At 43.0% G+C, this 22604-nt stretch overlaps 2 protein-coding genes and 1 long non-coding RNA gene across 5 annotated transcripts in view; all 3 read left to right on the top strand.

Annotated features, from left to right (window-relative positions):
- LOC139546981 (ubiquitin carboxyl-terminal hydrolase 37-like) overlaps positions 1–10037 on the top strand; it is a 31288-nt gene extending 21251 nt beyond the window's left edge. For all 3 annotated transcript variants that reach the window (XM_071355987.1, XM_071355988.1, XM_071355985.1), the window contains exons 12-24: positions 2–225; positions 469–586; positions 729–808; positions 1725–1889; positions 2071–2121; positions 2272–2407; positions 2534–2759; positions 3036–3196; positions 4056–4116; positions 4244–4359; positions 6805–6874; positions 7186–7324; positions 7918–10037. In XM_071355987.1, coding sequence (XP_071212088.1) covers positions 2–225; positions 469–586; positions 729–808; positions 1725–1889; positions 2071–2121; positions 2272–2407; positions 2534–2759; positions 3036–3196; positions 4056–4116; positions 4244–4359; positions 6805–6874; positions 7186–7324; positions 7918–8008 — 1638 coding nt within the window. In that variant the 3' untranslated portion in view covers positions 8009–10037. The remainder of the gene's footprint in view (position 1; positions 226–468; positions 587–728; positions 809–1724; positions 1890–2070; positions 2122–2271; positions 2408–2533; positions 2760–3035; positions 3197–4055; positions 4117–4243; positions 4360–6804; positions 6875–7185; positions 7325–7917) is intronic.
- Positions 10038–10164: 127 nt separating this feature from the next.
- LOC139546982 (germinal-center associated nuclear protein-like) lies at positions 10165–14825 on the top strand. Its single transcript, XM_071355989.1, has 2 exons — positions 10165–13426; positions 13584–14825. The coding sequence occupies exons 1-2, from the start codon at positions 13219–13221 to the stop codon at positions 13730–13732; spliced, it is 357 nt and encodes a 118-aa protein (XP_071212090.1). The 5' UTR covers positions 10165–13218; the 3' UTR covers positions 13733–14825.
- A 223-nt stretch (positions 14826–15048) lies between these two features.
- LOC139546980 (uncharacterized) lies at positions 15049–19657 on the top strand. Its single transcript, XR_011669299.1, has 3 exons — positions 15049–16398; positions 16967–17037; positions 17331–19657. It is a non-coding gene; the product is annotated as an uncharacterized lncRNA (long non-coding RNA).
- The last annotated feature ends 2947 nt before the right edge of the window (positions 19658–22604 follow it).

Genomic DNA, 22604 nt, shown 5'->3' with positions numbered 1-22604 from the left:
GGATGCCCATGAGTTTCTGAGCCAGTGCCTGGACCAGCTGAAGGAGGACGTGGAGAAAGTGAACAAGAGCTGGAAAAGCGAGTCGCCAGCAGCCGCGTGGGATGAGCCTCCCCAGCAGGCGGCCGCAGCCCGGCCCGGGGAGGAAGTGGACACCTCGCGCATCTACACCTGCCCTGTGGTGGTTAACATGGAGTTCGAGGTGCAGCACACCATCACCTGCAAAGAGTAAGTGAGTTGCCCCCTTTTCAGACTGTGGATTCCTGGGTGGTAAGTCTCTTCCCTGATAGTAAATAAAATTATGGATCTCCGTTACACAAAAATACGTCAAGAGATTTTCTTGAGTCCATTCCTTTTAGTTTTTGTGATATTACCTCTACAAAGCATATGAAATTGTCCTAAAGACTCACTGGATGTCATGTTATTAATGGCAAATCATAACAAAGGTTGTGCTGTTATGTGTGGTTTCAGCTGTGGCGAGGTGGTGAACAAGCGGGAGCAGTTCAACGACCTGTCCATTGACCTGCCTCGCAGGAAGAAGACCATCCCTCTCCGGTCCATCCAGGACTCTCTGGACCTCTTCTTCAGGGTGTGTGCCCACTGTCCCCACAAACCACCACCTGTCCAAATATATATATCTATATATCCACTAAAGGCAATGAAACAGTCCACATAGTATTCAAATCCTAATATGAAGTAGATGAGTTAAATTGTCTGTCTGTGTATTCCAGATCGAGGAAATCGAGTATTCCTGTGAGAAGTGCAAGGGGAAAGTGGCGACAGTGACTCATAAATTCAGCCGACTCCCCAGGTACTCTGTTACGGATACAGGTATCCTGTGTGTGTGTGTATCCTGTATGTGTGTGTATCCTGTGTGTGTATTTCTTTTCTCTCCTTCTCCCCTCACAGGTGGAAATAATCATTCCCCAATCAGTCACACCTACTGTTTCCATTACCCAATCACAACCCCTTTCCCTTGGTTTAAAAACCCATTCAGTTGTTCTCTCTGGAGCGCAATCTCTCTGTAGATCTCTTGTTTTTGCAACTACATGTCACTTTGTCCGTTACCCTGTGAGTATTGTTTTTGTTATGGTGTTTGACTCTTTGTTTGATGGTGGGAGAAGGGGGTACCAAGATAAGTCGCCCATGGGCATACACTACCCATAGGAATACTTTGTCTAAGAACACTAGTTAGAACTGGGCGGACCACCCCCTGTATTTTTGGTTAGTTAGTTAGCTTTATTGAAGTAGGCTAGTCTAGTTCAGGGGTGTTTTTGGATATTTGTTTCTTTCCTTGGGTCCAGCTCAGCACCTTTTCCTGCCCCCCCTTTTACCATGTGTTTAGCAAATAAACCATGAGTGTTTGACGGTAATTTAGTTGTCTGTGGTTTTTCGTTCTCACTGTTACGTTTTCACTATTATACTTTGCATGAGTTATGTTACAGGTCTCGTTACCATCCCCCCTAGACTGTCGGGCCAAAGGGATTCGTAACATACTCCCATTTGTCGACAGCGGGGATCTTTAGCCCTGGTGTTAAGAACACCAACTCCATACTAAGCTGATCATTCACCTGGGTTGTGTCTTAATTGACATTGCAGCCTATTCCCTATATAGTGCACGGGAATCGGGTGCCATTTGGGCCATTGCCATGACCAAAGTGAATAAGGAAGAGGTATGGGCTTCTTCAGATAACCCTACATCGCTTTCTATCCTTTCCCTCACGCAGAGTTCTGATTCTGCACCTGAAGCGCTACAGCTTCAACGCCCAGCTGTCACTGAACAGTAAGCTAGGCCAGCAGGTGATGATCCCCCGCTACCTCACGCTGCTGTCCCACTGCACGGACGCCACGCGCCCCCCCCTCAGTCTCGGCTGGAGCGCAAACGCCGCCATGTAAGAAACACCCCTCCCACAAGCACACTTGGAGACAGTGATCATTGTCCCAACTATTTGACATTTTCTTTGGATGTCACCACACAGACGGGTCTTAAATGTCCAAATAACGTTGATCACAGCAGGTGAATATTATATATTTTTTTTTTTACCTACCACGCTCTTTGGTTTTGTTGTACAGGCCACGAACACTGAAGGCCTCCCAGTCGGTGAACTCCTCCTCACTACTTCGGTAAGCCAGTCTCTAACAACATGGAATCACTAACACACACTTTTTACCTCCAACCCAGGAAGGCCAATCGTGTCCAGTGTTTCCATGATGTGGCACAAAAGTGTGGATGTTTTGGTTCTTCTAACTACTGTTTTCATTTCCTTCCACCAGGAAAGTGTCTCTGAAGGCAGGGGGCAGCTCCAGCACTATGCTGGTGGACTCTGACAGCGAGGAGGAGCTGAGCCGGAAGGTGGTGAGCCGTAAGCGCCGCCTCAGCGACTGTCTGCCCGATGACAGAGCAGATGAGGTTAGGGCACCAGAGGGATCGGGGGGGATATACATTACTACACCCTAACCGCTGACACATGCGGGGCCAGGTTGAAAGAACACTGTGTTTAGTGTGTGACATGATGAGCTCTGGCTGTGTGTTTAGGTCCAGCGAGCTGTCCACCACCCAGATGCGTCAGACTTCAACAGCATCAGCGATGAGGAAATGCTGGCGGCGGTGCTGGAGATGAGTCGCCACGACGCTGGGTTCTCCTGCCATGCCCCTGAGGACGAGCCAACCAGCAGCCCTGACACGGGCTTCGGCGACGCCGACGCCCAGGAGATGAACTACCGCCCAGACCTGCTGGAGACGGACACTAAGCCGTCTGCAGGTAACCACCAATCTCAGAAACACAGACACACCAGCCAGGAGGGACAGGGAGGAGTAGGCTTAAATGGTTCACTAAAATTATTTTTTGAGACTACACACCAAAACAGCTCCCTGTAGTACCTTACTAGATGCCCATTCATTTCATTGAACTATGCTATTTTAAGACGATAGACTTGAATTATACAAAACGCATGCAGAAGCCTCTGGTTTTTAAATGTGTTTTACCAACCCATGCTAAACGGAGTGTGTATCTGTGTGTGTGTGTGTGTGTGTGTAGACGTGCTGGACTCCCTGGACCTGACCATGGACGAAAACAAGGAGAACCAGACCCCCGAGGGGGTGCAGGGGGATCTGGACTGGGTGCAGCAGTATGGCCTGGAGCAGGAGAGGGAGGAGCAGGAGCTGCAGCTAGCCCTGGCCCAGAGCCTGCAGGAGCATGTAAGACTCCACACACACTAGGACATTAGAGAGAGACCCCCTATACAGCTCTACCATTGGACATTTTGCTGTAGGAGAAACCTGATGTTGGTGGTTCACAGTTTTTGTAATGTAGGCTAATCCTCCTTCCGCTTCTGTAATGTTTTTGAGCTCCACAAGAAAACAGAAATCTGTCTTGAGCTCAGACCCACCGTCACTAGCACGTGCTCCAGCAGGTATATCTCACTGGTCATCCCCAAAGCCTGTCCTTCCAGTTCTCTGCTGCCAGTGACGGGAACGAATTGCAAAAATCGCTAAAGCTGGAGACTTATATTTCCCTCACCAACTTTAAACATCAGCTATCTGAGCAGCTAACTGATTGCTGCAGCTGTACATAGTCCATCTATAAATAGCCAGCCCAATCTACCTACCTCATCCCCATATTGTTTTTATTTACTTTTCTGCTCTTTTGCACACCAGTATTTCTATTTGCAAATCATCATCTGTTCATTTATCACTCCAGTGTTAATCTGCTAAATTGTAATTACCTCGCTGCTATGGCTTATTTATTGTCTTACCACCTCACGCCATTTGCACACACTGTATATAGACTTTCTTTTTTTATATTGAGATATTGACTGTACGCTTGTTTATTGCATGTGTAACTCTGTCGCACTGCTTTGCTTTATCTTGGCCAGGTCGCAGTTGTAAATGAGAACTTGTTCTCAACTAGCCTACCTGGTTTAAAAAAAAAATATATATATATATATATAGGGCCAATGTTACCTATGTGAACGTTTGATAGAGCCGGACAGGACAGCTGGTTATTGCATCACCACGATGAAAACCTGACCTTTGCAACATGTGGTTTCTCCTACAGGAAGCCCAAGAGATGAGGGAGGACGACGACCTGAAGAAAGCCACAGAGCTCAGCCTGCAAGGTACAGCATAGACACTGCTTCCCCTTTTAATGCCAATACGCAGCTTCACTAAAGTAAAGAAGTGTGTGTGTCTGTTTGCACATTTTTACATGTCTTGATCCTGCCTCGTTTTTCTCCGCCCTCCCAGAGTTCAACAATTTGTTGCCGGAGCTGCTGTGTTCAGACGAGGACTCTGGGAACGAGGAGGTGCTGGATATGGAGTACAGCGAAGCAGAGACCGAGGATCTGAAGAGAAATGCTGAGGTACGAAGTCTCCCTCCTACTTTTCTCCCTCACACTAACCTTCACCAGGTTAGTGTCATTTATCAACTGCATAAATTTCACTAAATTTCACAATTCCAGTGGGTCAGAAGTTGACATACACTAAGTTGACTGTGCCTTTAAACAGCTTGGAAAATACCAGAAACTGATGTCATTGCTTTTGAAGCTTCTGATAGGCTAATTGACATCATTTGAGTCAAATGGCGGTGTACCTGTGGATGTATTTCAAGGCCTACCTTCAAACTCAGTGCCTCTTTGCTTGACATCACGGGAAAATCGAAAGAAATCAGCCAAGACCTTCACAAGTCTGTTTCATCCTTGGGAGCAATTTCCAAACGGCTGAAGGTACCACATTCATCTGTACAAACAATAGTACACAAGTATAAACACCATGGGACCACGCAGTCGTCATACCGCTCAGGAAGAAGACGCGTTCTGTCTCCTAGAGATGAACGTACTTTGGTGCGTAAAAGTGCAAATCAATCCCAGAACAACAGCCAAGGACCTTGTGAAGATGCTGGAGGAAACGGGTACAAAAGCATCTATTGATATAGTCCTATATCGACATGACCTGAAAGGCCGCTCAGCAAGGAAGAAGCCACTGCTCCAAAATCGCCATAAAAAAGCCAGACTACGGTTTGCATGGGGACAAAGTTCGTACTTTTTGGAGAAATGTCTGATGAAACAAAAATAGAACTGTTTTGCCATAATGACCATCGTTATGTTTGGGGGAAGCTTGCAAGCTGAAGAACACCATCCCAACCGTGAAGCACTGGGGTGGCAGCATTATGTTGGGATGCTTTGCTGCAGGGGGGACTGGTGCATTTCACAAAATAGATAGCATCATGAGGGAGGAGAATTATGTGGAAGCAACATCTCAAGACATCAGTAAGGAAGTTAAAGCTTGGTCGCAAATGGGTCTTCCAAATGGACAATGACCCCAAGCATACTTCCAAAGTTGTGGCAAAATGGCTTAAGGACAACAAAGTCAAGGTATTGGAGTGGCCATCACAAACCCTGACCTCATTCCTATCGAATATTTGTGGGCAGAACTGAAAAAGTGTGTGTGTGCATGGAGGCCTACAAACCTGACTCAGTTACACCAGCTCTGTCAGGAGGAATGGGGCAAAATTCACCCAACTTATTGTGGGAAGCTTGTGGAAGGCTACCCGAAACGTTTGACCCAAGTTAAACAATTTAAAGGCAATGCTACCAAATACTAATTGAGTGTATGTGTACTTCTGACCCACTGGGAATCTGATGAATGAAATAAAAGCAGAAAGAAATCATTCTCTCTACTATTATTCTGACGTTTCACATTCTTAAAATAAAGTGGTGGTCCTAACTGACGCAAGACGGGGAATTTTTACTAGGATTAAATGTCAGGAATTGTGAAACTGAGTTTAAATGTATTTGAATACGGTGTATGTAAACTTCCAACTTCAGCTGTATATGTAGAATGACACCTTTTCTGTGGATGTTCTTGTACCAGATTTTTCGTCACTGATCTTTTGAACAAATCACAATTTCGCAGGTGCACCACTTTTTTTGAATTTCGGAAGGAGAGGGGACATTTAGCCCATAGACTTGCCTGAAACTGGCTGAGTTTCCGTTTTAAGGGTCTGGAGAATGGGGTTGGGTCGTATCCAGATTTTCATACCTTAATACCGTTCCTGTACCATACCAGGGTATGTGGTATTACGGCATGCAAGGGCCGATATTTATTTCCAAATATTTTGTAATTTTTTTTGCTAACAAAAGCATAGCAAATTCCATAGCAAATAATTGACACAAGCTAAATGCTAACAAGCACACGCAAACAAATTAAATGCAAGGACAGAGAACCCAGCTCATAAAGTTATACAACTATATCAAAAGGCTACTCACACTTGAACCAGGAGGGGATTGTGTCTGCTGTCACCAAGCAGCTTGATCTTGCAAGCTAGCCACCTATAGCTAGCGAACCAAATGTAAAGCTGGAGCCCTGAGCTGAAGAAAGTGTTTTTGAATGTATAGTTAGTTAGTAATAAGGTTATTTAGCTGGCAAAAACAACTCTTGTGATGGTCAACAGTGGATCTCACGTTTGCTCCATGTGCTCTTTGTAAATAAAGATACCATGTGACTGGCTCAATTTAATTTTTGTGAATAATATCATTGTTATTAGTGTAAAACATTTTTGTGAAGGTATTTAAAATCATACCGTCGGTGTTTCAAAATACCCAGGTATACGGTATATCGCCCAAGATTAGTGGATGCTTTTCTAGTGTTGTTAGTGTCTTTTCTAGTCTTGTTAGTGTCTTTTCTAATATGTCCCCCAATAACTCAATAAAGCATCTGGCACAACTACGCACCATTTTTAATTCTGGGTGTCTAAGATTAAGTAGGGAGAAACGGCCCAGCTGAACACCTTCCTTTCTTGTTCCCAGAGCGGAGACTTGGCCAACTCGTTTCGGCTGATCAGTGTAGTCAGTCACATCGGGAGCAGCTCCTCCTCTGGTAAGCACTGCCCTGCCTATAGACCACAGTCTGCTAAGATACAGTATATTGCCATGCTACGAGATACACCGTTATTTGTGGTTACCAGAAATGAGTGCAAGAGATGTGAATGTTATGATTTGTTTTTGGTAACGACTGATATCTGTACATCTCATAACACACTACTGTGTAGCAGGAGCCACAGATTATCAATCTGTTAAAAAAATTAAATGTAACGCATAAATGTAAAATGAGGACGATACCACGAGAAGCCAAGACACTGTATATTTGTTGTCTAATATTAACCTGTAATTCTATCTCTGGACCCTCAGGCCATTACATCAGCGACGTGTACGACATGAAGAAGCAGTCGTGGCTGACCTACAACGACCTGGATGTGTCGCGCACGCAAGAGGCCTCGGTGCAGAGAGACCGCGACTGCAGCGGATACATCTTTTTCTACATGCACAAGTTAGTCTCCCTCTAACAGCTTCAGTTGTGTGCTGGGTTATGTTCAGGGAAACAATGTGAAATTTGTCCAATAAGAAAGCAGATTTTCATTTTCAGTTGCAAAACGTTTTTCTACAGTGTCCCCTACTGATCTCAACCCTGTTCTTTTATGGTAAGGGAAAAACCACCCGCCTCCCGCTATATGCCCTATACCAGTCTGTGAGTGACTGAGTATAATGCAGTGGAGGCTGAGAGAGACCCAGCTCTAGTAAGCAGGGTTGTCCATATGATTGGCAACTCTGAGCAGAAGCTGGAACACAATCTCCCCTCTTTCATGCTATAAGAAAATATTATTTGTTGAAATTTCTTTCTATTTTGTCAGAAAAAAAGAAAGTAGCAAAGTGAAACTCTGGTAACTAGAAGTTTGCTGTGGGGTTTTAATATCAGGACATTAATAAAACTAAAGTTGTACATTCACCTATGGTGGGAGAGATTGTAGGGAACTTAATGTTATGTGTGTATCATATTATGCACTGGAACCCACTGTAAGGGGTGTGGATTTGTTTCAGTGAGCCGTGCCTTGACTGACTGCTGTGTGTGTACCCTCTCCTCAGGGATGTGTTTGAGGAGCTGTCTGAGTTGGAAAGGACAGGGGCCAGTGGAGGAGCCTCTGAGGCAGGGAGGACTGTCCTGCAGCCCCTCTGAGCCACCAGTCTGTCATCAGTCACACACCAACCAACACGCACTGAGCTCTCCCCAACAGATGGGTCGGGTTTGGGATGAAGGAGAACCTTTCTACAGTACTACTGATCACCGTCCACATTTTTGTCTTGAGGCGATTTGTCCTTTTTTAAAACAAAACAACAGACCATGGTAGCTTCTGTCGTGAAGGCAGGCTCAGATGTCAGCACACACAGCCAACGTCCTTCTCTCCAGGTCTGGTCAGAAATGAGAGACAGCGCTCTCAAAAGAAAGAAAAGAGCTGACTGTTCTTTGTTTATTAAACCCTGAGAGATATTAGCCCTGAACTTTTCAGACTTCTTTATTTAATTTTCTATGATTTGTTGAATTTGTTGTTGTAATACAGTTTTTCTTGGCACACATGATATTAACTGTCATGCATTTAAGAAATTAAATAGTAAGTGTCAGATGCTTGATGCTGGTGCTCCTTTGATTGTATGGTTTTTACTTTTTATTTCCAATATAATTTAAAATGTATTCTAAAATATAGTTGAGGGTAAGGAGGGTGTACTTTTTTGTTCTATACAGTGCATTTGGAAAGTATTGACACCTTGACTTTTCCACATTTTGTTACAGCCTTATTCTAAAATGAATTCAATTGTCTTTTTCCCTCATCAATCTAAACACACAATAACCCATAATGACCAGCAAAATCAGGATTTTAGAAATGTAAAATCGGGTTCACGTCCGGGCTCTGGCTGGGAAGCATGGTGGCTTTTCGCAAGAGTGGCTTTGGGGAAAGTCTCTGAATGTCCTTGAGTGGTCAAGGACATTCAGAGACTTTCCCCAAAGCCACTCTTGCGTTGTCTTGGCTGTGTGCTTAGGGTCGTTTTCTTGTTGGAAGGTGAACCTTCGTCTGAGGTCCTGAGAGCTCTGGAGCAGGTTTTCATCAAGGATCTCTGTACTTTGCGCCGTTCATCTTTCCCTCGATCCTGACTAGTCTCACAGTCCCTGCAGCTGAAAAATATCCCCACAGCATGATGCCGCCACCACCATGCTTCACTGTAGGGATTGTTCCAAGTTTCCTCCAGATGTGAAGCTTGGCATTTAGGCCAAAGAGTTCAATCTTGGTTTCATCGGACCAGAGAATCTTGTTTCTCATGGTCTGAGAGTCCTTTAGATGCCCTTTGGCAAACTCCAAGCGGGCTGTCATATGCTTTTTTACTGAGGAGTGGCTTCCGTCTGGCCACTCTTATCATAAAGGCCTGATTGGTATGCTGCAGAGATGGTTGTTCTTCTGGAAGGTTCTCCCATCCACAGAGGAACTCTAGAGCTCTGTCAGAGTGACCATCGGGTTCTTGATCACCTCTCTGACCAAGGCCCTTCTCCCGCAATTGCTCAGTTTGGCTGGGTGGCCAGCTCTAGGAAGAATCTTGGTGGTTGGTGGGGACCTTGAATGCTGCAGAAATGTTTTGGTACACTTCCCCAGATCTGTGTCTCGACACAATCCTTCAACCTCATGGCTTGGTTTTTGCTCTGATATGCACTGTCAACTGTGGGACCTTATATAGACATGTGTGACTTTCCAAATCATGTCCAATCAATTGAATTTACCGTAGGTGGACTCCAACTGGTATAAACATCAAGGATGATCAGTGAAAACAGGATGTACCTGAGCTCAATTTTGGGTCTCATAGCAAAATGCTTATGGAAAATAGGGTATTTAATTAGCGAAAAATTCTAAACCTGTTTTTGCTTTGTCATTATGGGGTATTGTGTCGATTGAGGATTTGTATTTTTCATCCATTTTAGAATAAGGCTGTAACAAAATGTGGAAAAGGGGAAGAGATCTGAATACTTTCCGAATGCACTGTATGCTGCGAAACGTGGTGCAATATTTATTTATTTTGTGGCATGGATTTGCCAATTCTGCTTGTATTTGTTTCAAGTCTGTTCATTTGAGTTGGGTGTGATAAAGGAAGTTTCCAATTTCTTTCAATGATTTACTTTTTTGCTGTTTTCATGTTTTATAAATCTTAACAAGCTAAACAAAGTCGCTTGTCTTTTATAAGCTTACAATCCTAGGGGTTTCCTAGTGTAGGGGTTTTCAAACTGGGGTCTGCACATTTTGTATATTTTTTTGGGGGAGGAACAATATTTTGATTTTGGGGGGGGGGGGGTGAATATTTTAAGAATATCGCTGGCTGCAACAGAATATCATAGTGGATACCATTTTTATGTCTGCGTCTAGTATGAAGGAAATTGGAGGTAGTTTCATGAGCCAACGCTATCTAGCGTTAGCGAAATTACGACGTCTACAAAAATAGCTGTCGCTGTTCAGCCAACTCTGGGGAATGTAGACAAATGGCCTCATGCCAAAATCTCAAACTATCCCTGGAGGAAATTAGTAATTGGAGCTAATTACAGGGTTTTTTCTGTATAGAGCAATTCTTAGGCGGTCCATCTTAAGTGATAATTTTCGGGATGGAGAAGCAAAAAAATTGTTTCTAAACAAACAAAACCAGATTGAAAGCATGCAGAAAAGATATTGAACTCTATTTTTTAGAATGCTATCTTTTGGGAACTAACAATCAAATAAAAGTGAAAAGAAGCTTTTCAAAAAAAAATTGAGCAAAGGAACACAGCATTAGCCATAGAATTACAGACAATTGGCTTTAAAACTGCAAAATTGTCTCCGCTCAATGCCAAACTAGCATTTCTGGAAATTTGCATCAAAACAGCAAAGCTTTCTCAGCTCAATGTAAAAATGTATAGAATTGCTGAAAATTTGCTTTACAGCAGCAACATTTTCTCAATGCCGCCAAGGTACACTACATTTTCTAGCTAATATACTAGAGTTTACACTTCCTCTTCCAATGAACTGTGTTTAGGTCAAAATAATAAATGTTTACCAAATCTCAACATTTAAAAAAAAAAATTTGATTACTTCTACTTGCCATTATCATTCAACTGATAAGATGTTACTTTTTTGGCTAACATGATGGGGTGGTCTCTGGGTTGCTGGTCCCTGGGCAAGAAAAGTTTGAAATACCCGGCCCTAATGCCTCCCAATAAAGAACCGGTAGTTTATACAGCTGAAGTAGGAAGTTTACATACACCGTAGCCAAATACAGTTAAACACAGTTTTTCACAATTCCTGACATTTAATCCTGGTAAAAATTCCCTGTCTTAGGTCAGTTAGGATCACTACTTTATTTAAAAAATGTGAAATGTCAGAATAATAGTAGAGAGAATGATTTATTTCCTATTTTCTTTCTTTCATCACATTCCCAGTGGGTCAGAAGTTCACATACACGCAATTAGTATTTTTTAACATTGCCTTTCAATTGTTTAACTTGGGTCAAACGTTTCGGGTAGCCTTCCACAAGCTTCCCACAATAAGTTGGGTGAATATTGGCCCATTCCTCCTGACAGAGCTGGTGTCACTGAGTCAGGTTTGTAGGCCTCCTTGCTCACACACTGCACCTCAGATTGGAGCCCAAATAAATGCTTCACAGAATTCAAGTAACAGACACATCTCAACATCATCTGTTCAGAGGAGACTGTATAGAGTCATAGTGTGCTGCATCAGATGACCTGGCCTCCACAATCACCTGATCTCATCCAATTGGGATGAGTTGGACCGCAGAGTGAAGGAAAAGCAGCCAACAAGTGCCTTGATGACAGCTTTGTTTTCAGGGCTGAAGTACAACACAGAGTTTATTCAAATTAAAGTACAATTTACTACATTCAAAAGTAATATGCAAATTAGGCAGTACAGAATAGATATTTAGAGTAAATTAAGCCAGTGTGGTCATATTATAAACAAATCTACATGCATTATGCAAAACAGAGTTTGTAACAATTTATGAAAATAGAATTTGAAAAAAATATATGTGAATGAGATACTTCATATGCCAATTAGTCTGTATAGAATGTAAAAAATAAACCATTTTAAACCCATTTATTTAAATTAATGTGGTCATATTGTTAACATATACTGATGAGTAAGGTGCCGCACATTTGTGCACACACACACCAGGGGTGGTAACATAGTACATATAATTGGGATTACATAATAATGACCAAAAAGCAGTGTTACTATTTACCAATTAGTAACTTTTAGGCAGGTAACAGTGACTTCAGAAAGTATTCACACCCCTTGACTTTTTCCACATTTTGCTGTGTTACAGTCTGAATTTAAGAAGTATTAATGTGTCACTGGCCTGCCTACACATAATGTGAAAGTGGAATTATGTTTTTTTAATTTTTTTTTACAAATTAATAGAAAATGAAAAGCTGAAATGTCTTGAGTCAATAAGTATTCAATCCCTTTGTTACGGCAAGCCTAAATAAGTTCAGGAATGACTACCTGTAACTTTGTGCATGGTGAAGTTACAGTACAGAATATATATTTAGAGTAATTTAAGCCAGTGTGGTCATATTATAAACAAATCTACATGCATTATGCAAAACAGAGTTTGTAACAATTTATGAAAATAGAATTTGAAAAATATATATGTGAATGAGACAACTGACACCCACGAAGCATCGTTACCCATCGCTCCACCAAGCTTTCCCATGAAAAACATGTAAAACCCTTAGCAACAATGATTTATTTAATAACGACAATAATGCAAATTAATATTTACATTAATAACAATAAAACCCCACAACCAAATAGACTACTTATTTGTCTTGTTATAATTGCTTGTATCATTAATTACAGATGAATACTAAAATCTATTTTAGATGGAATACTGCCAATGACCACAGGGGGGCAACAAAGTCCATCTTGCAGAGCATGTACTGTGTGTTCAAATGAGGAAGCCTTTTGCATATTTTTCACCAGCTGGTTTCTCATGCTTTCCAGAGCTTCTTACCTCTTTGATTTGCGTGTTGATGATGTGTGTTCTCTATGTTCTTATTGCAGGATCTTGACAGACTGGCTGGAGAGAGCTTGGCGGAGGTGAAAGTTCATAGTCACAGAAAAAGAGAAGGAGCAGAAGGGGACACTAAGGATTCTCTGCATCACTAATGGATTCAGGGATGCAGGAAACAAGACTCAAAGTACACGTCAGCATTAAGTTGGGAGCAAAAACAGCATTGCCAAAACATTTCCCCCAATGACTAGTGACTAGTTGAATAACTAATTTCTACACTGACGGATTATATCCTGATGCATACACCAATCCCATGTAAGCCCATTTTAGAGTGAAGATAGCCTGTCCAATATGGAGAAGACCCAGGAGCTCCAGGGCACGGGGGCCCTGCTGATGCTGCTGCTGCCTGCCCCCAGCCCAGGGAGCGAGGACCAGGATGTGCCCCTGCTCTCTGCTCTGCTCCAGCTCAAACAACTCCAGCAGGCAAATATCTGGGACTGCCCGCTGCCCCTCGCCATATTGGTGCCCGGCTCGCACGACACACAGAAACTGGAGGAAGGTTAGGGGTACCCCAACCACACACACACACACATGGCTGGACATCACCAGCATTCTCTTACAGGGATCGCTGACACAATGGCATATTGTGAATTAAGTCTAATGATCAAATCTGTAACTCTCTACACTCTGCCTGTCTTTTCTTCTCTTCTGGTTAGACCTGATGCTCAAGATGTTGGTTGAAGACGCTCTGATATCAGCACACACGTTCTTCCACATCACAGAGACCACCAGTGGACATAGAGTGCTCGGAGCAGGTGGGGAGAACTCTCTTGAATCAAAAGAAAACACTTTAAATTGCTTCTGAGGTGAGAGGGGCAGTGCGCTGGCTCTTTGCACATACCCCGGCACCCTCCCTCCTCTCCTCTCAGACCCTGGTGCACTTCGTGGAGGCCGGCCTGTGCCGCGAGATCAGCGCCTGCCTCTACCGCCACCGGCAGGACCGAGCGGGGGCAGGGCTGGCGTGCCAACACTCGGCGCCTGTCCTCACACTCTACAACGCCGCGCTGGCCTTCCTGGCCGACCTGGTGTCCTCCCAGGAGCTCTCCAGCTTCTCCCGGACTCCGGGAGTTCGCCCTTCCAGAGACCCGGAACACAGTGCCTCACCTGGCCTGGTTCCGGAAGACAGTCGTCAGCCTGCAGATACCCAGCTGGGGCCCCTGCCCACTGACACAGGTTGTTTGCTTTGGATGTGTGACAAAGGTTGTGCGCGCATGTGGTTGTGCGTGTGTGATTCTGTTGACTTGTGATTTTTATGCACTAAAACTGCTAAAATGACATCTGTTTACATCGTCCCCTCACCACCACCCCCAGCCTCCTGGCCGCTGCTCCTCCATCTTCCAGTAATCCGACCAGATCCCAACGTCGTGCCACAGCCAACCCCATCTCATGTCCCGCCTGGAGAACCTCCTAGAGAGGGTGCGCTGCTCCACAGCTGCAGCCCAGAACCACTGGGAAGAGAAAGAGGGCCCGTCCCTCCAGCAGGTCCCCTGGGATGAGGTAGTGGCCATCTGCATAAACCACAAGCTGAAGGACTGGCAGCCTCCGTATATCCCAGTTTGTGACAATGAGATGACCATTTGTTTATCTACTCTGTCTACGGTATGTCTACACTAGCTTTTTGGTTGACATTTTCCACACCACAGACAAATTCAGCTCCTTATGCTAGACAGAATAAACTGAGCTTTCAGCTGGATTTGAGAGAAGAAACTATTGTATGAGGAAAGCAAGGACATGAGTTAAAAATCCTTTATTGCTTTGGAATTTGTAAAGAGCTAAACCTAATCCCAAGCCTCCAGTGCTGCTGTACCAGATGCCATTACGGAGGATGGAGAGGTCCTGGTCTACTTCCCCACGGAGGGACTGAACAACTTCCAGCCCCCTGCAGAGTGGACGGAGACGCAGAGGTAAGGAGGAAACTGGTTGACTGCTCTTTCCTCTTTCTCTGTATCTCACATCTCTATCCCTCGCTCTCTGTCTCTCTGTATTTCTCTCTGTATCTCTCACTCTAAAATCTACTCCTGTTTCTGTTGGATCATACACCCTTCTGTGAATTGATCAACAAAAATAGATAATTTCCTCCCCCTCCCCTGTTCCTCCCTCCCCTCTCCCCACGTCAGAGCCAGTTCAGAAAGACTTGCAGCTCTCCCTCACCCTGCCTCACCTTGGACATCACACACCCCCCCCGCCCCGAGACCTGCTTCCCCAGAAGGTCCTCCACAGTCTCCAGGATGAGAGGGCCCACAGCCAGGGGTGTGAGGAGCAGCTGCAGCGCTGGCTAGAAGTGGCTAACTCTCCATGACTAACTGCATGGCCCCCATCGGTACTGCTGCTGCACAGGTACAATGTTAAGATGGCGTCAAAGGGGATGGCTGACGTTTTACATTCACCTAACCAACTGTGCTATTTTGTTAGTTTTTTTTGCGTTGTTTGTACATAATGTGGCTGCTACCGTCTCTTATGACCGAAAATAACTTCTGGACATCAGAACAGCGATTACTCACCACGCACTGGAAGAAGCTTTTTCCTTTAACGAGTCCAACGAGAAGGATATACTGCCTTCCCGGGAACAGGCCCAAATCCCCATCATTTGCGGGGGCGGCAAGTAGCCTAGTGGTTAGAGCGTTGGACCAGTAACTGAAAGGTTACTAGATCGAATCCCCGAGCTGACAAGGTAAGAATCTGTCATTCTGCCCCTGAACAAGGCAGTTAACCCACTTTTCCTAGGCCGTCATTGTAAATAAGAATTTGTTCTTAACTGACTTGCCTAGTTAAATAAAAGGTTAAATAATAAATAAATAAAAAGATTTGCGTGAAGAAAAGACGGAGGAAAAGAGGGCGCTATAGGGCTACCTTCTGAGAATCCGTAGGCGAATGAGTAAACTCCCACTGCCATCCGTTCTCGTTGCTAACATGCAATCATTGGAAAATAAAATTGATGACCTAAGATTGGGCCATTGAGAGGCTTTGAAGCCACCGGTTGGCAATATTGGCACTCCCCAGTAGGAGCATACCTCCATAGTATTGTGACAATAACATTAGTAAGCTCCAAAAAATTAGACTTTAAGGAAAATGTTTTTAAATATACTTTCATTTTTTTAAATGTTTAGTTCACATAATCTAATTTAAAAGTATGCATTAAGGTGTCTGTAATAGAATAAATGTGGCAAAAACAAATGTAGACATTAATAAATGAATTCTCTACAATGGTGGGGGGAGTGCCAAGATGGAGGCACAGTGGCTTCAACACAGTGCCCCCTATCAATCATCTAGTGTATATAATCCCCTGCACCCTTTCTGACTCTCTCTCTTGCGGCTCAGGGTGGTGTGTGGGGAGGTACAGAGGGCCTAGTGGCCCTCCAGATGAAGGACAGGGGGCTGGGGGTGAGGACTCCGAGTCCTGTGAGCAACGTCGTTACGTCCAGAGCGCTAACTCCCAGATCCTCAACACCTGCTTGGCCTCATGGCTGCCAGGTAACAGCCTATGTAACTGCCTTGTAACGACCTATGTGACTGCATTGTAACCACCTTGTAACTACCTATGTGACTCCCTCTAAACCTCCTATAGACGGGTTGGTTGTTTAGCAACAAAACTAACGCTGGCTCAACTATGGGGCAAAAGAGACAGGGTTGGCTTAGATTGTGAACAACATGTATACTAAATGTTGTTTCCAATGTTTATTGAGAACATAAATAAATGTGTACAATGAGCACTTGTCTCAACTACATCGTTACATTTTGTAGGTTAGATAGCTAACGAATTTTTGCCATATTAGCATATCAGTCAAAACACCTCAAAACAAGACATGGTATCAAGAACAAGATGCAAATAGCTGAAAAGACCCACCTACGATTCCCCAAATGGCAGCTTCTTGTCATCAAGAATCACAACAACACACAGACTTCTGCCCCATTGAAGCATGCACGTGGTTTTCGTGACGTTGTCAGCTAACTCGTCTATGTAACTATGTAAATACACCATAACATTTAGACATGTCAGGAGTAAACCCACCACCTCTCCTGTTCTTTGGGAGATATCCAGATTCCAAGGTGATTGAGTGAGGAATACAGCTGTTGATTGACAAGCAGCTGCCCAATGGAGACTAACCACAGGTGAGTCGCGTCCTGTCACACTGTGCTCAGTGCTTTGCTCCACCCGAGCTTTAAATCAAATTCAACAAGTGTAGACTTTACGGTGAAATGCTTACTTTAGTATGAAGTTGCCACATTGCTCAGAATAATATATTGCCCTCTGTCTGTCTCGTACATCTGTATTGAGGCAAATGGTTTCTGTGTTTGTTTTTTGAAAACCAGAACGCTGTGGGGAGAAATTCTAGTAGAGATACATACTGCAATAAATAACCTGAAGCTTTATAGATGACCCAAAAAATCTATTTTGTCCTCAGGAGAGCATCTCGTGGATGTTCAATAAGAGCTATGCCATCAGCTACACCTCCTACAGGAACGTATTCACAGTGTGGACGCTGTGCCGCCTTCTCCAACCTTTACCCCTCCAGCCCTCTGGCTGTGAAGGTCAAGCTGTGAGGTCAGGAGTCAGCAGGGGTGTGCTCAGTGTCATTTCTGAAATCTTTACATAAAGAACAGTCGTAAAAGTGGGATGCTAATGAATAGAAGGTGCTGAAACAGGAGTCCTGAAATGACCTCAACCCTGGGATTACTTGACCACGCCTGCTATTTAACGTTCCTTTTGCCTTACGTTTACTGAACTCGTTGAAACAACCTTTTAGCTGAGGAATTGTGAGAAATAGTGTCATTTTGGCGCCTGTATTATGACATTAAATCGATACCCTTAAATCAGTCTGTAAATAGTGCTGAAATAGTTCCCTATTAATATTAACCTTAGTCTCTGAGAATGTATTGATCAGTGGCGGCCAGTGCCGTTTAAGATGAGGACAATTTGTTTTTCATGAACATGGCCTTATTTCTATTACAGTATATTGGATGACTCTCATTCATATTCCATTCACCCAGTTCAATGTAACAGCGATAGGTTTAGGCTACTACATGATACTCAAATTTTCCCATTGTTCTACAATGTAGAAAATAGACAAAATAAAGAAAAACCCTTGAATGAGTAGGTGTGTCCAAACTTTTGATTGGTACTGTAGGGTGTAATCATTAGTCCAAGAGTTTCTTTTGGACAAAATCAGGTATGTTTATCCCCGTTTTGGCTAAGTGAAACTGAAATTGAACAAAAATGACTCTCTCTCTCTCTCTCTCGCTTCTCCTTCATTTTGGAAGAAATTAATTTGTTCAAAACTGTTCAACTATTGTCTTTCTCTCTTTGAATCAACTATTCACCACATTTTATACAATTCAGTGCTAGCTATCTGTAGCTTATGCTATCAGTACTAGACTCATTCTCTGATCGTTTGATTGGGTGATTCACTGAGGAGTATGGTCCTCCCCTTCCTCCTCTGAGGAGCCTCCACTGGTATTGATGTAATTGGTTTGTAATTAGATCATATTTTCAAATGCAGAATAAAGTAACTCTGTATGGTTTCACTATTTCTTTCTTGCAACAGCTGATGTTTGAGTGGGAGAATAATGTGAGTCAAACCTACCAACCAGTAGCCCCTGACCTGTCCTGCCTCTCATAAGTACATCAATCCCACACACAATTCACCTCCCCATGTGACATGCCTTTTCCTCCTCAGGAGACTGAAAAGATTTGGCATGGGTCCTCCAAAAGTTCTACAGCTGCACCACCTGGTGTGGCAACTGTTCAGCACCTGACCGTAAGGGGCTACAAAGGGTAGTGCATACAGCCCATTACATCACTGGGGCCAAGCTTTCTGCCATCTAGGACCTATATACTAGGCGGTGTCAGAGGAAGGCCCAGAAAATTGCCAAAGACTCCAGTCACCCAAGTCATAGACTGTTTTCTCTGCTACGGCACGGCAAGCGGTACCGGAGTGCCAAGTCTAGGTCCAAAAGGCTCCTTAATAGCTTCTACCCCCAAGCCATAAGACTGCTGAACAATTAATTGTTTTTACACTGCTGCTACTCGCTGTTTATTTTCTACGCATAGTCACTTTACCCCTACCTACATGCACAAATGACCTCGACTAACATGTACCTCCTGTTTTTAGCCTCGTTATTATTTTGTGTTACTTTTTATTTTATTTTTTACTTTAGTTTATTTAGTAAATATTATTTGGTAAACTCTTTCTTGAACTGCATTGTTGGTTTAGGGCTTGTAAGTAAGCATTTCATGGTAAGGTCTACACCTGTTGTATTCGGCGCATGTGACAAATGAAATTTGATTTGACATACGCATCTCTCACAGAAGTTGCCAAATCAAAGTATCTAATGGAATTCAAGGTGCTGTTTTGGAGAATGTTTGCAACTTCCAACTGTGTGTGTGATGGGGTGGGGGTCCAGCTGTATCTGTACGAAAAGGTATCTGGCACTGTCAATCACAGCAATAGTAAGGGGATAACACACAGTAGAAGTGTTGCCCAATAGTCCTTCAAAAGAAAGGTGTACTTGATAGGTATAGTTCTGTTTTTACCTCCCCATGTGACATCATATTTATTTTGCTCCTGAAGCATGACTACTGATAAGAAGAAACTCTTTCAAATGTGCTCAGTATTACCCAATGCTCATAACTTTCCCAATGCTCTTAATTTTCCAATTTCTCATACTTTTTTTTAGAAAGGTGTGTAGTGTGAGTCATTTGATGGTTGGTTAGATGACTCATATCCTATCATCTGTCTTTAATTATCATACTTATTGCTTGTATTTCACATACTGCGTTCTAAATTATTAATACCTAAGAGAATATACAGATTTGCTGAATTACATATATTGCACATACAGTACATAGTGCCTTCAGAAAGTATTCACACCCCTTAACTTAAAAATAAATAAAATTGAGTTATATTTAAAATGGGTTAAATTGAGATGTGTTGTCACTGGCATACACACAATACCCCATAATGTCAAAGTGGACATTTTTACAAATGAATAAAAACTGAAATGTCTTGAGTCAATTATTATTCAAGCCCTTTGTTATGGCAAGCCTAAATAAGTTCAAGAATAAACATTTGCTTAACAAGTCACATAATAATTTGCATGGAATCACACTGTGGATACTTGGATTCAGAGCTATCTATCTAATAGAACTCAAAGGGTTTTCTTGGAAGCTTCTCTAATGTCAAACATGTAAAGTGTGGTGTATCGCAGGGCAGCTCACTAGGCCCTCTACTCTTTTCTATTTTTACCAATGACCTGCCACTGCATGTGTGTCCATGTATGCTGATGATTCAACCATATACGCATCAGCAACCACAGCTAATGAAGTCACTGAAACCCTTAACAAAGAGTTGCTGTCTGTTTTGGAATGGGTGGCCAGTAATAAACTAGTCCTGAACATCTCTAAAACTAAGAGCATTGTATTTGCTACAAATCAATCCCTAAGCTCTAGACCTCAGCTGAATCTGGTAATGAATGGTGTGGCTGTTGAACAAGTTGAGGAGACTAAATTACTTGGGGTGACCTTAGATTGTAAACTGTCATGGTCAAAACATGTAGATTCAATGGTTGTAAAGATGGGGAGAGGTCTGTCAGTAATAAAGAGATGCTCTGCTTTTTTGACTAAAAACTCCAAAAAGCAAGTTCTGCAGGCTCTAGTTTTGTCTTATCTTGATTTTTGTCCAGTCGTATGATCGAGTGCTGCAAGGAAAGACCTAGTTAAGCTGCAGCTGAGCCAGAACAGAGCAGTATGTCTTGCTCTTCATTGTAATCAGAGGGCTGATATAATTACTATGCATTCTGCACTGGTCTCTCTTGGCTATGAGTTGAGGAGAGACCGACTGCATCACTTCTTCTTTTTATAAGAAACAATATGTTGAAAATCCCAAATTGTTTGCATAATTAACTTACACACAGCTCTGACACGCACACTTACTCCACTTAACATGCCACCATGGGTCTTTCACAGTGCCCAAATCCAAAACAAATTCAAGAAAGCATACGGTATTATATAGAGCCATTATTGCATGGAACTCTGTTCCATCTCATATTTCTCAAATAAACAGGGAACCTGGTTTAAAAAAAGCAACACCTCATGGCACAACGCCTCTCCCCTATTTGACCTAGATAGTTTGTGTGTATGTATTGATATGTAGGCTACATGTGCCTAAAAAATAATGTATGTAGGTTTGTCCTTGAGGTTGTTCTTGTCTATTAATGTTCTGTATTATGTCATGTTTCATGTTTTGTGTGGACCCCAGGAAAAGTAGCTGCTGCTTTTACAACAGCTAATGGGGATCCTAATAAAATACCAAACCCCAAAATGGATCATATGAACTATTTAATTCCAAATTAATTCTTTGTCAAATAAAAGATCAATAAATATTGGCCGTTTTTTAAATTAGTTAATCAAATTGCATAAAATAGAAATGACTGCCACTCACATTCTTGTTCTGAAGCAATTTCAGCGTTGCTTTGGTTGTATGCTTGGGGTCTTTGTCCTGTTGGAACGTAAATCTTCACCCCAGTGTAATGTTGTTTGCACTATGAAGCAGGTTCTCATCAAGGCTTTGCCTGTATTTGGCTCCATTCATTGTTCCCTCTTTCCTTACCAGTCTCCCAGTCCCTGCTGCTGAAAAACATCCTCCATAGCATGATGCTGCCACCACCATTCACCTGTACTTATGTCAGTTGTCACGTCTGCTCCCGCTCCCCGTCCTGGCGCTCGAGGTCACCAGACTGCTCATCATTACGCACACCTGTACCCATCGTTACGCGCACCAGCGCTTTATCGGACCTGGACTCCATCACGTCATTGATTGCCTCCCCTATATCTGTCACTTCCTCAGTTTCATTTCCTTGTCTGCATTGATGTTGTTTTGTAGCTCTTGTCCAGATGCTGTTCTTGTTAAGTTTCATGTCAATTTACTTGCTGTACTTGCTTCCCTTCTCCCAGCGTCTGTAGTTACGAAATCGTTACATCAGTACAGGTGCATCAAAGCTGGGACCGAAAGACTGAAAAACATCTCAAGGCCATCACTAGCCGGCTACCACCCGATTACTAAACCCTGCACCTTAAAGGCTGCTGCCCCATATACATGGAATTACTGGTTACTTTAATAATGTTTACATACTGCTTTACTCATTTCATATGTATATACTGTATTATATTCTACTGTATTTTAGTCAATGCCACTCCTAATATTTATATATTTCTTAATTCCTTTCTTTTAGATTTGTGTGAATTGTTAGATACTACTGCACTGTTGGAGATACGAACACAACTATTTCGCTAGACCTGCAATAAAGTCTGCTAAATGTGTTTGTGACCACTCAAATTTGATTTGAACATTTGATGTGATTTAGGGATGGTGTTAGACGGATGATGAGCTGTGACTGGTTTTCTCCAGACATGGTGCTTTGCATTCAAGCCAAAGTGTTATATTTTTGTCACATCAGACCACATCATTTTTTTGCTTTATGGTCTGTCTTTCACATGCCTTGTTGCAAACTCCATGTGCTGTCATGTGCCTTTTTCTCAGGAGTGGCTTCTGTCTAGCCGCTCTCCTGTAAAGCCCAGATTAGTGAAGTGCTGTAGAGACTGTTGTCCTTCTGTGTAGTTCTGTCAGAGTGGCCATTGGTTTCTTGGTCACATCTTTGACCAAGTTCCTCCTTGCCCCGTT

This window comes from Salvelinus alpinus, chromosome 20 (genome assembly GCF_045679555.1).
Source record: "Salvelinus alpinus chromosome 20, SLU_Salpinus.1, whole genome shotgun sequence".
Classification (NCBI taxonomy): Eukaryota; Metazoa; Chordata; class Actinopteri; order Salmoniformes; family Salmonidae; genus Salvelinus; species Salvelinus alpinus.
This window is presented reverse-complemented; position numbering and strand designations above follow the sequence as displayed.